Genomic DNA, 14844 nt, shown 5'->3' on the forward strand with positions numbered 1-14844 from the left:
ATCTTTAATAACGATTATTATCCACGGCGGGTATAATCGTTTTCCCACACCTCGCCCCGACGCTGTCATTATCCCAGTCAGAGCTAGCCAGTCGATAAAACGATGCGTTGCGTGGACGAAACCGGAGAGAGTGGGAAAGGGCACGACAGAGGAAGGAAATCTTATCATCACCACAACGTACCACAACGCACACACACACACGCGCGCGTGCATGTCTAGAAAATGTGTGTAGCATAGTTGTGAGTCTCATTTTCACCTCATATTAAGTGAGGAGAGGTTAAAGTTCACATCAGTTGCGTGCTACATTGTATAATCTTATTACGTTGCGCGTGTCCATTGATTGAGTCTTAGCGATTTTAATCAACACAACTATGCTCTCGGTCATTGTGAGCGACTTGTGGCGTGAAATAGTCAATGATTATTACTCTTGTGCCTGATTTTTCCCGCAATAAATCCACCATCTTTTTATCCGAACCCATCGCGTTCAAGCTCATGAGCGAATGTCGAGATTTATCTTTTCTCCTTCAAGCCTTATAACTGTCACCATAACAGTATGCCTTTTTTTCTCTCTAGTCTTCTCTCTCTCTCTCTCTCTCTCTCTCTCTCTATCTCTCTCTCTCTCTCTCTTCATCGAATAGCCAAGTGCCGCCTCTCGGGACGGCACAACTTGACGCAACGGCGTAAAGGAGAGGTGAAGCGTACAGTAATTTAAATTTTATCAGCTTCCCCCCCTCCCACACCTGGACGATTCATATCCCCATAGTCCGGCGCTGGGCTTGAATCGTTCCGGAACGGCATCCGGCAGAACGATGCCAGCAAACGTCGTACGTGATTCTTGTTTATGGCTTCTCATTTATTTCCTTTCCAACCGCCGGCTGGCCACCGCCGTGCTCCTTAGCACCTATGGGGACCTTCGGGGGGGTTTGGGTACTCCAATGCCACACTTCTTCGACCCAGCCATACGTAGCAGTTCTCCGTAGCATGGTTGGGACGGGTTGTTGGACCCGAATCGCTTTCCATCGCTGGAACATATTTGATGCTGCAGCAAGCGTATGAAACGACCGTGAATTGAAGGGCAAAACATGTCCTTCACGTGAGCGATGGTTCGATATCATCCCATTCCTGATCCCGTGACATTGTAAGCGTTGGCCATGATCACAATGGTTGTTTTTAACGATCGCAAAATGATCTCGTTTGATGGGTGGAATGGCGTTTTAAACGCATATTTCAGAGAAATGCATCTATTCATTTGGTGAATGCTTCTTAAATCCTTAATCGGCTTACATTATTATGTAGATAATCTTAGAAAAAACAAAAGGATCAGGTATGGCTTCTTAAAGTATGGTAAAATACTAGTGAAGCCTTCTTCAGTGTAGTGCGTTCAGTTTCCAAGTAAAGCGTAAGCAGAATTTGCGTTGTATTATGCATGCAATTTAAAGCACATGCAAATGAAATCTGCCCCAAAGCTTGGTGAAGTACGCAGAAAACATTTATTTTTGCCCAAACGACAACAACTTTGTTCAACTTCACTGCTCAAGCAGTCAAACGCGTTGCGTAGCGCTATGTACGAGCACAAGGAGAATACATCAACATATTTTTGGCCCGTTATGGCGCACAAACTTGCTCACACAAGCCAGCGAGGAACGAAAATCCAGTCCCATAAATCAACCAGTTCATGTGTTTTTCGATTGTCGTTGCCACTACCACCACACTACCACCGTCCCGTGATCAATATCACGAATGCTTAATGGTAGCATTTGCACTTGACTTGAACCGTTCCGAGCGCAACTACCCTATCCCCTCGGCAGCCTCAAACCGGGGCGAGTTGTTTGTTGTTGTTTTCCATTCCATCCATCGCTACTTCTCCGAAAACGTAATGCACACGTAATGTATTCCATTCTTAGCCTCACTGGCCAGCGGGAACGTTGAGTTACATGTTTGTGGAAATCGGGTCCATTTTTAGCATTTCCTGCATTTTCCCGCTTTTCTTTGCTCGACTTTTGTCCTCGCTGTGGGGGAATGGAGAGAGCACCGAAAACAAAAAACAGTAGACCGAATCGAAAAATCAAGGTAGGTAGGTGCTTAACAGTTTGTTCGCAATTCAATTGTAAGCAGCAGACGGCCAGGGTACAAAAATAGACTAAACCAAAACAAGAAGGAAAAAAAAACAAAGCAGGAAACGAGTGGCCAAATATATATGGCCGGCGAAGGGTATATTTCACCGCCAAAGGGAAATCAAATAAAAGCGAAAACGTTTCACTGGCATGCAAGGGCCCCACAGGCCCACGCGATCAACCTTCTGCGCTGTTTTTTCACCCTCTCCCCGGATTGGAGCGGTAGCCTTTCGATGGGGGATAGTTCTTTGCTCCATTTACAACGCCGATTAGCCCTGCTCGCTGATGGTGCTGGCTTCCGACCATAAACAAAAGCCGTTCCGAAAAGCTAGCCCAGGGCAGGGTAAGCCCACCCTTCCATTGCCGGACACACATTTATTTTTATCCCTTTTCTACGTCCACTGGAAAGGCGCGGGGAGGTGTAGTGCGTCCGAGGTCAGCGTGGCAGGCGGAGCGTGGAATGTTATTGATTCCACTGTGCTCGGCCGTCCTGATGGAGGCGCCCAGTGATGGAGTGACTCATTCACATCTGTCGTCAGATTCTATTTGGGGAGCGGTTGCGTGCCGGCAACCATTCACTCGCACACAGACACACACAGACACACACATACAATTGATAAACTTGCTGGTGTCGGTAATGAATTGATGTACGATTTGTCACACACTCACACACGAGCCAAATCACGGCCGGTGGCTGCCACTCGATAGCGTGTGGAGCGCGATAAGCTCGTCGCATCTGTCACGGCTGTTATGTGAATCTTTTCTCCCTCGACTAGATGAATTAAAGCAGACATGTCAAATATGCGGCCCGCGATGGCTTTTCATCCGGCTCCCGAAGAAGTTTGCCAGTCAAGTGCATGAAGCAGGAATAAATTGTAGATTATAAGACACGAAAAATGGTTGCGCTAATTTTGTTTGGCTTTTGGATGAAGCTTTCAGTCTTTGTAGTTCAAGTAATTTACTCATAAGTCACTATTGGTAAGATACCTGCGAAGATGACATGTAGCGCGTTTTTTTTTTACTACAAGTGTTGGCAAGCTAAAGGCGTATTTCTCATATTTTCACCCATTTTTTACATTGAGGATTTTTGGACAGTTTGGACAGAAATTACGTATTGAAATATCACTTTCTTCACTTCATTGAAGAAGTTACGCTGTAGCCTTTAGCTTCGTCGAAAATCGGGCCAATATCTTAACAAATTTACAATAGCCAAGCATATAGAAAAGTAAAGAATTGTGGTTGTGGTCTTATTAAATGACCTAAATTCCGACCATAGATAAAATTCGCTACGCTACGCTCGGTTTTCCATGAGGGTTTGTAGATACTGGTCTGATTTTTTGCCCTCGCCTAGCCGAAGATCATCCTCCCTATGACGTTTTAGTCAATACTTAATAAGAATCTTTAAAAATAAAGTAAAAGGATCCTCCACAAACACCGCATCTTTGATGCTTGGTTTTGTTAAGCTTTTAATAAATCCGACTCACGACCCATAACGAGTTTGATATCACTGAAAGCATGGTACACATTGATGGGGTTTGTCTAAAGACATCAGTACAGTTACTGGTAATAGATTATTTTCTCTTAATTGCATGGCTTTTGTGCCTTCTTCACAATAAGCATCAAACCAAATTAAACTTGACCGGCGGCTTCATATTCTTTTACTTCGTTTTAAAACACCTCTAGGACTACAAACTACCACTTGCAGAAGCAAGCTCTCGACTGCAAGCAATTGAAAAGCAAAGGGTTCAATCCTACACTCTACCTTTCTTCTTTGCAATTAAGCAATGAAGCAATTTAATATCTTCCGCTTTTTTCCACTTCACAACAGCGCAACAACGGGCGCATTGTTCCGTTCGCAACCGCTCTCCCCCCCCCCCCACCCCCATGCACTGTAGATGACCGGCTGTGCCCACTATCAGGGCGTCTACGGGGCATCAATTTTCATCATTTAAAAGCTCATTAATTTTATCCTTCCTCCCACCCACTTGCTGGTGCCTGTCGGGAAAGCCCCATTCGTGGTACAATTTACTCCTTTCAGCTCCTTTGCGATCGGAAGCAAGCGCCAAACGGACAGCATACGACCACGCCACACGGGCACAGTGTGAGGGGCTTTAATTTGGCAATTAATTAGCCACGAAACATTAGCGGCCCTACCAAAAAGGAGTCCCGCGCCCCAAAAAACCCGGGTGAGTACCCGGCACGGAAGAAGGCGAGATGGTAACCGACTCGCTAACGGTTTGCACACTCAACTAGTACTCACGTCAAGATCGCTCAGCTCGCTGTGCGTGTCGTGCTGGATGTCTTTGATATCGATGCCGAGATCGCAGTCGCTCGCACGCAAATGGTGATTCCGGTGGTGCAGATGCTGATGGTGGTGGTTGTGATGGTGGTGGTTCGCGTGCAGCGTGTTGGACGCGTTGTTGATCTGCACGCTGTTCAGCAGTATGTTGGAGCTGGTGCGGCTCAGTGCCTTTCGCTGCCGGACCGCTTCCCTGCACAAAACAGACAGCGGTGAGCTTCGGTAAAAAGTATGAAGTAGCCGGTCTACTCACTTGTAGATGCGGTAGTACATCGTCACCATCACGATGCCCGGTATCCAGAAGCTGATCGAGCTGGAAATGATTGCGTAGGATTTATTTACAACGAATATACACAGGTCCGGGTTAATCTTGAGCGCCGCCAGATGCTCGGCCGTCGTGTACCAGCCGAGAAAGATGGGCGTGAAGGAGATCAGGGCCGGCAGGACCCACACGTTCGCCAGCATGAAGAACACGGTCCGCTGCGTCATGTACAGCGGGTACTCGAGCGGACGTACGATGGCGAAGTATCTGCGCGTAATGGGAAGAAGCAGAGAAGTAAATGCGGAAAGGAGAAAATATATTCAATTATCTTTCTTTGCTAACAAATGTTTAGAAAATATCATCATTTATCCAACACCAAAGCGACCCTTACGGCTAACTAGCATTTATATCCTTATTCATGTTGCAAACGGCCAGCAACAATTAGGGGTGTGTGGTTTGCCTACTTTCTCGCATCATCATTAACCTGACCGGGTAATTTAATGAGCCTCGTATTTCGCTTGAAATATAGACCACAAGTTTACCGACAAAATATTTGATCATCTTAACTTTTCTTTACCGGAGCAGCGTCTCTTTCTCCCTCCAGTGCGACCATGCGCTCCAGTCAACTACATGATACAAGTATGATTGCTATATCAATCATCTTTCACATTCATTTTGTCGACTCATTTGTGCTGCTATGTGAGGGGGAAGAAGAATGTGAAAATTCACGACGGAAGTTATAAGTGCTTTTCACATTCTTACACCATGCGGCCACCAGTACCGTGTTTGGGCGATGCGTCGGACGGCGCACCGTGTCTGTCTGCTCATTTGCTCGTCCATTCATCATAATTTTGCCATCCATCTTCGGTGCAGATTATGCTGCGCCGTCCTCCCTGCGGAGCTTTTTTTCTGACTTGTGAGGGCAAAACGAGATGTGGTGTAACAGTAATTCGAAATAGGATGAAGCAAAGAAAACGAGATCTTCTTTTTATCCCTGGTAGCGGGAAGAGGAGCTGCTCGAATCGATGAAGAGGATAGCAAAAAGGAGAAGTAGCAACAACAAAAAGCGGCCACTCTGAAAGAGTTCCAAGAAGGACACAACTATGTTCCAGTAGCTAAGCAACGAGGCAGCAAAAAGAAGAGCAAAACAAAATGCACCCCCGACCATTTGCCCCGCAAAGCTAATTAATAGTTCAGTTTTATCATCATTTGTCGGTACCGGGGGAGTGTACTTCCCATCCGTTCTCGCATCATAATGAAGCAAGGGAAAAAGTTATCGTTAGAATGAGAAAAGTTTTTTGCAGCTAGGTGACACACCGCCTCAGACACACAGCCTCAGATGACCAAGCGCAGAGTGTGTAGGCTATGGTGCAAGCCTGGGTTCGGCTGGGAGCGAATTTACATCGCACAATAAGGGAAGCTTGAGAGGTACACGAGCGTGACAGTACTTACCGGTCGACCGATATGCAGCAAAGGTGAAGTATGCTCGCCGTCGAGAAGTAAACGTCCAGGCTGTTCCACACGTCGCACATGAACGATCCGAACAGCCACCTGTAAGAGATTAATGGGATGGAGAGTACAAAGTGCAGGAGTGTTATTAGGGAAATTCAACAGGAGCTTTCCTTTTATTGTATCTAAAGAATTGAAATGAATTACGGTGGGAAGTGTCTATGAAGCATACAAAAAGTTGATGTTTTTGTGTGATTTTTAACACGATTTGAAAATACATAAAATGAGTAAACTAGCAGCGCAATCGTTATTTCTTGTCGCTCGTGTCACTGAGACACACTTCACACGGACGATGCGGTGTATTTTGTGAGAAAACATTCGCCCACGTTTTGGGGCTGCAAATGGGTCGCACGGTTGCATGGTTTTAACTTTACAAAACACCTGCTGCAGCACACAGGGAAGGTAAACTCACACACCATGTAAAGTATCAGCTGCCATACACGTTCACGCTGCTCGTATTTTTAGTTCCATTTTCATTCCATGTTTTTTTTCTGCTCCTCTTCTCAAACAAACTTTGTTACGCATACACAGACAATTTCGCAACCCATTTCACAGTCACAGATCCCCAGCAGCAACTACTTAACCAGCCAGTAACCGGTGCCGTCTGCAGCGGCGAACACATTCCACGGCCAACGAACCAATTGAGACGGAAATTGAATTTTCCGAGTTTGTCGTTAGTTGGGGACACAAAACGAAGAGAAGAAGGAGAATAAAAGCCCCTTGCATCATCCACCAGTGTCACAAACTTTAACACATGCAGTTCTATTTTTCATGTTTTGGCTCTGCTATGCCTTAAAGAGAAAAAAAAACTATGCCCTGCGTTCAGAAACCTCCCAGTCCCTGGTCGTCAGCGCCGCCAGTTCAAGGTGAACGTTACTCGAAGGTTCGCAAATGAAGCCGGGGCACGACCGCCAACCACCGCTGGCAGCAGCGTAATTTCATTTGGCGAAATTTAATGCTGATCGAAAACGAAAGCATTCGATAATTTGATTGTTTGCCGACAACAAAGCTTTTAGAACCATCGCGAACCATTTTTCGGCGACTGCGGCGCGTGTGCGCGTCTCCTTCTCGCTCCAGCTTGACGGTTTTGTGTTGCGTTGTGCGCCAGCAGAAGCAATTTGCGCTTTTGGTGGCCGATTGTACTTCAGACGTGTTTTGATTCGGTGGTGATCGTTTGCGGTTGGCATATGAATGGCGTGCAATGGTACCAATTAGAGAGGTGTTTGCATGCGAATGGTAACGTGCAGTGGGACGGCGTTTGGGGGGTTGTGTGTATGATCGTTGTTTGGGGTTTCGGACACCCAATCACTTACCTTCCCGACAGCTCTACTGATGCGTTGAATGTCATTGCACAGAGTGCTACCAGCATATCCGCCATTGCTAATGATACTACAAAGTAGTTGGTTATTACTCTGCAAAGAGGAAAGAAGAGATAATGTTGTTAGTGAATGTACTCGAATGAGAGAGAGAGAGAGAGATAAGTATCCGAAGGTCTTAGTGATAAAGACAAAGAATTGTAGAACTCAACGAAAGGTATTTGTTTGCTTTATTACACTCGTACAAATATGTTCAATCACACATGTTGGTATCTCCCAAGTTTTCCCATTCTCCCAATCCCGTCGTCGATCTTGTTGACGATCTTTACATCCCGCCACACTAAATGATCTGAGTCCTCACGCTCTACTGCCTTTCTTTGATTGTCATAGCGTTTGATAGCTCGCTGCTGTGCACAACTGCTCCTTCTCGTGTATGGGAACTGCTCGTTCGCTTGCCAGCTAGCAGCTCTTCTATCTCCTCAACCTCACAGAGTTGGAGAATGTTGGTTTACGATCATTTTTAAAACCCATCCTCCTTCATCGACCACCAGTGGTGCAGGTTAGAATCGTGCCAGAAAGCAAGCCAACAGACAAACGGAAATAACGGCACAAACTTTGTCCTTTCGGGATCCTTACCCCCATTGGCGAGCAACCCCAAGGAAACCCAGCTCCCAGCAGTGACGTAAAGGCTGTCGGGGGAAACACAGCTCTCACTAAATCTAATCAAACAATTCCTACTCCCCATCGCTCTGTCCGTCCCACGCGGTGCATCCCTCGGTCGAGTGCGCCGCAAGCGGTATCGTTCTTGCAAATTTCATTCTTATCTAACCAGCTGCTTCTAACCCGTGCCGGCACACCAAGCCCTTGAACAGTGGCCCCGGTCAGTGCCAGCCGGGACAAACTCGGGCACGAAACGGAAGCACAGAAAATGAGCAGCTTTCACTGCCACTCCCGTTCCAAACAATTTACTCGCTGCATCTTTAATGCTGTCGTTTACAATCTCCGCACGATGAACGAACAATGGAATGGAATGGAAAACGCACACAAACACACACACAAACACACAAACCACACTGTGCCATAACCAACACTATTGGGTGGAAAAGCAAAAGGGGAAGGGAAAAGTGAACAATCGCATCAGGATATCCGCACGGCAGTCGATGATTTCTTGATTGGTTATCGTTAGTTTTTACGACTTTGCTGTCGGCAGGGATGGAACAGGAATGTGCCATAACCTCAATCAGAATACAGCAGAAGTTATTTCGTTTGATTCGTTTTAAAAACCAATGAACTATTTTTTTTAAGACCATGATAGCAGCAACGTGAAGTTGGGCTTGCGGCTACCGTCAAAAGGCACCGAGAGGCTGCGGATGACAACAAATTCGCTCGCTGCTGCACTGTTGCTTGCAAATTACGCGCGATGACATGACGCACAGTGCAGTGCACATTTTACTACATTTGTTCTTCCTTTTTGTGCGGCTGCGGGCAATCTCATTACACACACTGACTGACTGTGACAGGGACAGGTGAAGCGAGCATTTGCATTTGAGGGTACAATGTGTCACGAGCAGCGACTGTGTCTGTCGTAAAAGTTTTAGCCACTCTAGCATTGTTCAGCAAAATTTCATTATGCAAGGTGAGGTGGTGTAGCAAAGGTGAGTTATGAAAGTGCGATTTTTTAATGCATTAACAATGTGAGAAACTTATTTAACGAGTTCCATTCTTAAATAAAGAACGGGTTTGTGGGCACAACGCGAACGGGAGTGAATTTTAATCACCCACCATTACCGGTTACACACATAGCAGTGAAAGTCAAACAGGCGCTAACACTTGAAGCCCTCACTTTCTTCAGCCACATGATACATTACGGCCAAACACGCACTCACACACGGTTGAAATCTTGCCGGCTCAGTCGATGCGGAACGGTACAGCCTTGCCAGTTTGCAGAGTTGTGACAGAGCACACAGCCAATCCAAGTCGCATGTCACAGGGCAATGAATGCGCCGGTCCGATTAAGGAAGTTTGCAATCAGTGAACCTTTGCCATCATTGTTTGCACCCGCTGCCCGTGCATTAAAGCCGTCCGCCGGTCCTGTTCGACCGGAAAGAGCGTACACTTTACCAGCGAGTATAAGCGCGTTTATATCCATTTTCTGACCATTTATTTGTAGCTTTATCGACCAATCCGAGAGCCGTTTTTGCACCGGAAAGGACAGTGTCCCTCCCAATGCTGGGGATGGGCTTGTCCGGGGGGGCTACTTTCTCGACATCGTTATTGATTTTGCCGATTTGATTCAATAAAATAAATATTATCCTTCGAGCGATTCCGATCGAATCAATGCGTCTGTGCGCGTGTGTGTGTGATTGTGAGTACAACCATTGTTTTCCTATTCTATTCTGCTACAGCCAAACGAGCAAGGCAAACAAGAAAAGGGGGGAAAAGGAATAAAAAACCCTCCAAAAAGAGACAAAGTATGGTGGGACCAGGGAAAAATGGTGAAACACGAAAACACGCTTCTATCCGAAGGCAAAATACCAACTTACCGTGGTTCTTGTAGCTCGATGGAAGCGAATCCCATTTCCGTGAACATAATGGAAAGTGGGGCCCGGGGTTACGGGGGTAGCCCCCTTGTAGCTGGGTCCGAAATGCGGGCCAGATTACACACGTTCCCGAACGTGGACGATATAAAGCTCGTTCGCTTCGAGCAGTAAGCCCGGAAATCGATTCTACGCAACGAAAGCGACAACAACGCAAATCCGGCAGCATTCTATTGAACAGGGCGAAGCTTTAATTCGAAGCTTAGCCTGCGATGAGCTCATGGGCACAATCCATCAAGCGGGAGATTTTGAAATGGGATCGTTTTATTAAAGCTTTTAGTGGAACTGTTGGCTGTACCACAGAAGAAGGGTAAGGACGAAGAGCATTTCAGCGGCGTACGCTTTTTTTGTGAACAAATTCAATTAAACAGAATGAAATTAAGCTTACTTTATTAAGTAGAAAACTTAAATCTGCCTATTCTGTCGAATTAAATGTCTATGTTTGGATGAAAAAATGACATGATTTCGATCGTCAAATGTCAAGTTCTGCATAAATAAAACATATTTAGAAATTCAATCTGTACAATTTCTCTACTATAAAAAAAACATTAAAAGTTTCATTTCAAACATACACTTGATTTTTTCGTAAAACGCTTCACCAACTCGGGCACGGTATTTCATTTCTTGCTTAATCGATCCATATTCCCACATCGATGTGTTGCTACGAATCGTACCACTTTTTCCTCAAAAACATTCCCATCCCTCCCAAACGGCAATCTCAATCTGTTCGCAAACACCGTGCGCCCGGCACGATCCAGACCGCAGCGGGCCACAACACGGATACAAATCTGTCCCTGAGCGCCATTCCGCACGGCTCGCTTCCCCGCACTCCCTGCAACACAATCTTCTTTCAACCAAGCCAATAATTCCATTTACACGCAATATTTACCCACGCAGTCGTGAGCGAAGGATTTTCTTGACCAGCAATTACCCGCTGGACGAACACGGACGGACGAACGAACGGACCGGACTGCTTGGCTGCTCAGACTGCCCTGGGATGGTTTGCGCGTGGAGCGAACGGTAGCAAGTAAGCGGAGAAATGGAACAAGCGGAACATGGGTTGCGTTTTTACTTTCAACCGGTGAACTGGAGACGGACTGGTGTTGTTGTTGTGTTTGGAGGGGGAGGGAACCTTGGTTTTGCACACTGTGCTGTGCGCTTTCACCGTGCCTGATGTAAGGACAAATTACAGCTGAGCAGTGGTTCTCGTTTTGGCCCCGGCTGGTTCGCTTCCTATTGTACGGTTGGCAGTGCTTGTGGGGTGCAATTGTCATGAAACATTAATCTTGTTTTCGCTCGAAATGTGCGTGCCGCAAGCAGCGGTGCTTTTGCGGGCACTTTAAGTAGATAATTACATCCGCGCTAGCACTCCCGTAATCACGCCCAATCGCTTTTGGTTGGGATGCGTTTCGACGAAGTGCGATGCGATCACACGCAGCTAAACACTCTCTCCCGAACTGTTCAACACTCTATCGATGGGTGGGCATAAATCACACATTCCCAAAATGAGAGCGAGCTGCCCATTGCCAGTTTCCCCTTCGCCAGCAGACGCAGAGCAGTGTTGTGGAGATTTATCACAGCATTATGCTGCAAATGAAATCAATTTACGTGCCTGTCGAACAGGAAGGATTCGTCGTATTTCGTGAACCATGGTGGCAGGTGAGCGTACCAAACGGAACGTGCGGTGGGTCGATTTATGAAGCTCCTTCTCCCATGCGTGCGCTATACGATGCACGTTTCACCATTTATGCCCGACGGCCAGCATCGGAGTGGCCACAAAACTCAAACCCACCTTGCACAATATGCACTCCCGACTGCCCCACGGAGGCTGTACAGTCCAGCTTCATTGGCTCAGACACCGCAGCCGAGAAACCGCCGAACGATGCCGACAAGCAACGTGCCCCGCAATACCGACACGGACGGCAGACAGGGGCAAGGGGAAAGGACTCTTGCGTAGCTTTCCGTAGGAATGCGGTTACATGGGCGGAAACACGTGCGCTGTGCATAGCTGCTGGTGGTGGAGAGCGAACGGCAGCAATTAGTACGTACAACAGGCTTCTCTCCCAAGCGGCGCTCTACGCAGGAGTGGACGGGTGTAGGGATTTAACATAGAGACGGCCTTATGGAAGGATTTTAGGGTGTCGTGCGACCGAACCTAAAGCTGGAGACGAGGTGATTCGGTTTTAATTTTTGCCTTGTAATTTTGCAAGCAATAATCTGCGTACCGGTTGCGCCCTGTGAACCTTTCTGCGGCTGTGGGCGGCTGGCGATTTGACCGCCCTGCGTGGGAACAACATGATTCGCCCGAGTTTACGGTCGCTTCGGACAAGGGCAATTAATTGGAATGGAAAATAATTATGACTGCCGGTTGTGCCAGCGGGGCGCTCTGCTTTCAGGAAGCGGTGGAACAATGTGACAGCGTGTGGTGTGCGAACAATGTTTGTTCCGTTAGCATGTTTATTGTGATGAATTTCTCGTACTACGATGTGAAGCCATGTCACATCGTATTTCAATTAACAGCGCAACATGCTTGTGAACTTAACCGTTGACTTTGTTTGGATTGTCTGCAACGATTCAGAGTCATAAAATACTCGGAATGGTTTTATGCTTTTGAAGGTTTCACAAACTGGTCTCATCTAATAATCTAACTAGGTACTACAAGAGAAACTATTGACTGAAGCCGAATACTCTCTGGTACCTTCTAAAACTACAAATAATCGTCTGCCTACCCAATTGACATTTTCGAGCACGGAATTCGTGCAATTTTCCTTAAACTGGCACCTTAAACTTCTCTTAAACTGCACCAGTTTAAGGGAATTTCAGAAAAAGAAACCCTTTAAAATCGACTCTTAAGTGACTATTTGTTGTTTTCTTTTGGTTTCGTCGGAAAATAACGTTTCCTAACGTTATAACGCATCATGTCACCATTTTATACCTAAAAAACACCGAATTTTCACAAAATAACACTATGAATGTAAATGAGCTCGACGCCATCGTGCATCGATAGAGGAAACTCTAATATACAAAAACACAAAATCTTAACACTTTCAACACAGATGATCACAACACAAAAATCCACAATTTCACGCGTTTCAAATACTAGTCGATCAGATATGGAAAAAAACATGTTTTCGAGAAAATGTCACTTAGGAAATCAATTGTTTGATCATCGTTCTCCTTGTTTTCGATCTCATTGCAAAGTTGTCAACGGCGAACGGGAACTTTTCTCATAGTATCAAGTGCAGCTTTTGCAAAATTACATGGCCGACATATTTTTGAGCGTTAGTATAAATATCTTACAAAATCAAAAATGAATTAGGGATGCTGTTATCGTCGAATCACAAAATTAAATAACATTACAGCCCATTCACCAAACGTCAGAATATGAAAATCATTTTTTTAACTTCGTTCTTATGTTACTTTAGGTACTTTTTCATTAAAAGGTATATGTTTCAATACTAAAAAGCTATAGATTTTATAAAACATTGTTTTTTTATGTTCTTGTCAAATCAAAATATAAATGTAAATGGCCTAGTGGCCTTTACTCCACCTACTTTTTACGATTTACGCAGCGATGCTTTCCGTGAACAGAAAAGTTTGGAGATTTCTAATCTAGGTTACGAAAAAGTGAAAAAAAGCTACAACCACCATTCCTCAATTATAATCCAAGCACGAATTGAAACTCGTCCTTGTTCCATTCATCCACTCTAATAAATAATAACTTATAAGTATCTGTACTTTGTACACCGAATACGTCACATTGGCGCGCTGCTAACAAATTCCAGCAATTTTGTTTTAAGTTCACTTGACATCTTGCATATATAAACAACCTTTCCCAGGGAACGCGAAAGTTTGGTTGCCACAAGCCCCACCGACAAAGTCAATATCGTCCCATCACCCCTTGCGCGCTGCATGGTTTTCAATTTAATTATATCCTTTTTCTATGGCTAACCAAAGAACATCTCGTGAAAAGCTCTTCAAAAGGTATTATTTTTTGGTACCCAGCATTTCGTTACGCGCGTGTGTGTGTGCGTGTTTTCGCTCGTCCTGAATGTTGGTCAGAATGTTGCAAAAGCAAACCTCGTCAAAGATAGCCGAACGGTGAGTGTATGCAGAGCGAATCTCGAAGTCAATCTGCACAAACAACACCGAAACCATACACCGCCCCTTGTTTGATTAGGACCGCGTTGAACTTTGCGATAAAAGTGTTTCGCTCTAGCCCCATCTGCGTAAGCACTCCGTATTTGCTGACGCTTCAAGCGGTGGCACACGACTAAAGTAAATCAGACCCGGTCGTCACTGGCCGCTGACTGGACGGTCTAAATTTACGCTCGCACACTTGAACCTTTCTGCCCAAAGGAGAACGTTTGCTTAGCTTAACAGATTGTGCTTTCATCCTTTGTCCACGCCAGCAGCAGTAAAAGCAGCACCGTCGCTGTACAACCATCCATCGAAGGAATCTTCCTGCACTGGCTAAGAAGGCGATTTCTAACGCCCATTCCAGCAAGCTCTTATCAGTCTTTACGAAGCCACCGTAAAGCGGCGGGCAGACGATTCATCATTGAATCATGACGCAAATTAATCATTTAGCACACATACACGCTGCTCGTATGCAGCACACAAACACACACACGGACACGGCCACTCGTTACGCCGAAGCAGCCGAAGCCAAATCTCAGCCCGCAGCCAGGAATGCATCCACTCAGCAGTCATTTAGCTGAAACTTGAGCTACGTATTGAAATGGGA

At 45.8% G+C, this 14844-nt stretch overlaps 1 protein-coding gene across 3 annotated transcripts in view; it reads right to left on the bottom strand.

Annotated features, from left to right (window-relative positions):
* LOC120949796 (octopamine receptor beta-3R-like) overlaps window positions 1–14844 on the bottom strand; it is a 60411-nt gene that overhangs the window by 21537 nt on the left and 24030 nt on the right. For all 3 annotated transcript variants that reach the window (XM_040367314.2, XM_040367309.2, XM_040367310.2), the window contains 4 exons: window positions 7498–7596; window positions 6128–6226; window positions 4667–4942; window positions 4375–4606 (listed from right to left, as the gene is read on the bottom strand). In XM_040367314.2, coding sequence (XP_040223248.2) covers window positions 4375–4606; window positions 4667–4942; window positions 6128–6226; window positions 7498–7596 — 706 coding nt within the window. The remainder of the gene's footprint in view (window positions 1–4374; window positions 4607–4666; window positions 4943–6127; window positions 6227–7497; window positions 7597–14844) is intronic.

This window comes from Anopheles coluzzii, chromosome 2, assembly GCF_943734685.1.
Source record: "Anopheles coluzzii chromosome 2, AcolN3, whole genome shotgun sequence".
Classification (NCBI taxonomy): Eukaryota; Metazoa; Arthropoda; class Insecta; order Diptera; family Culicidae; genus Anopheles; species Anopheles coluzzii.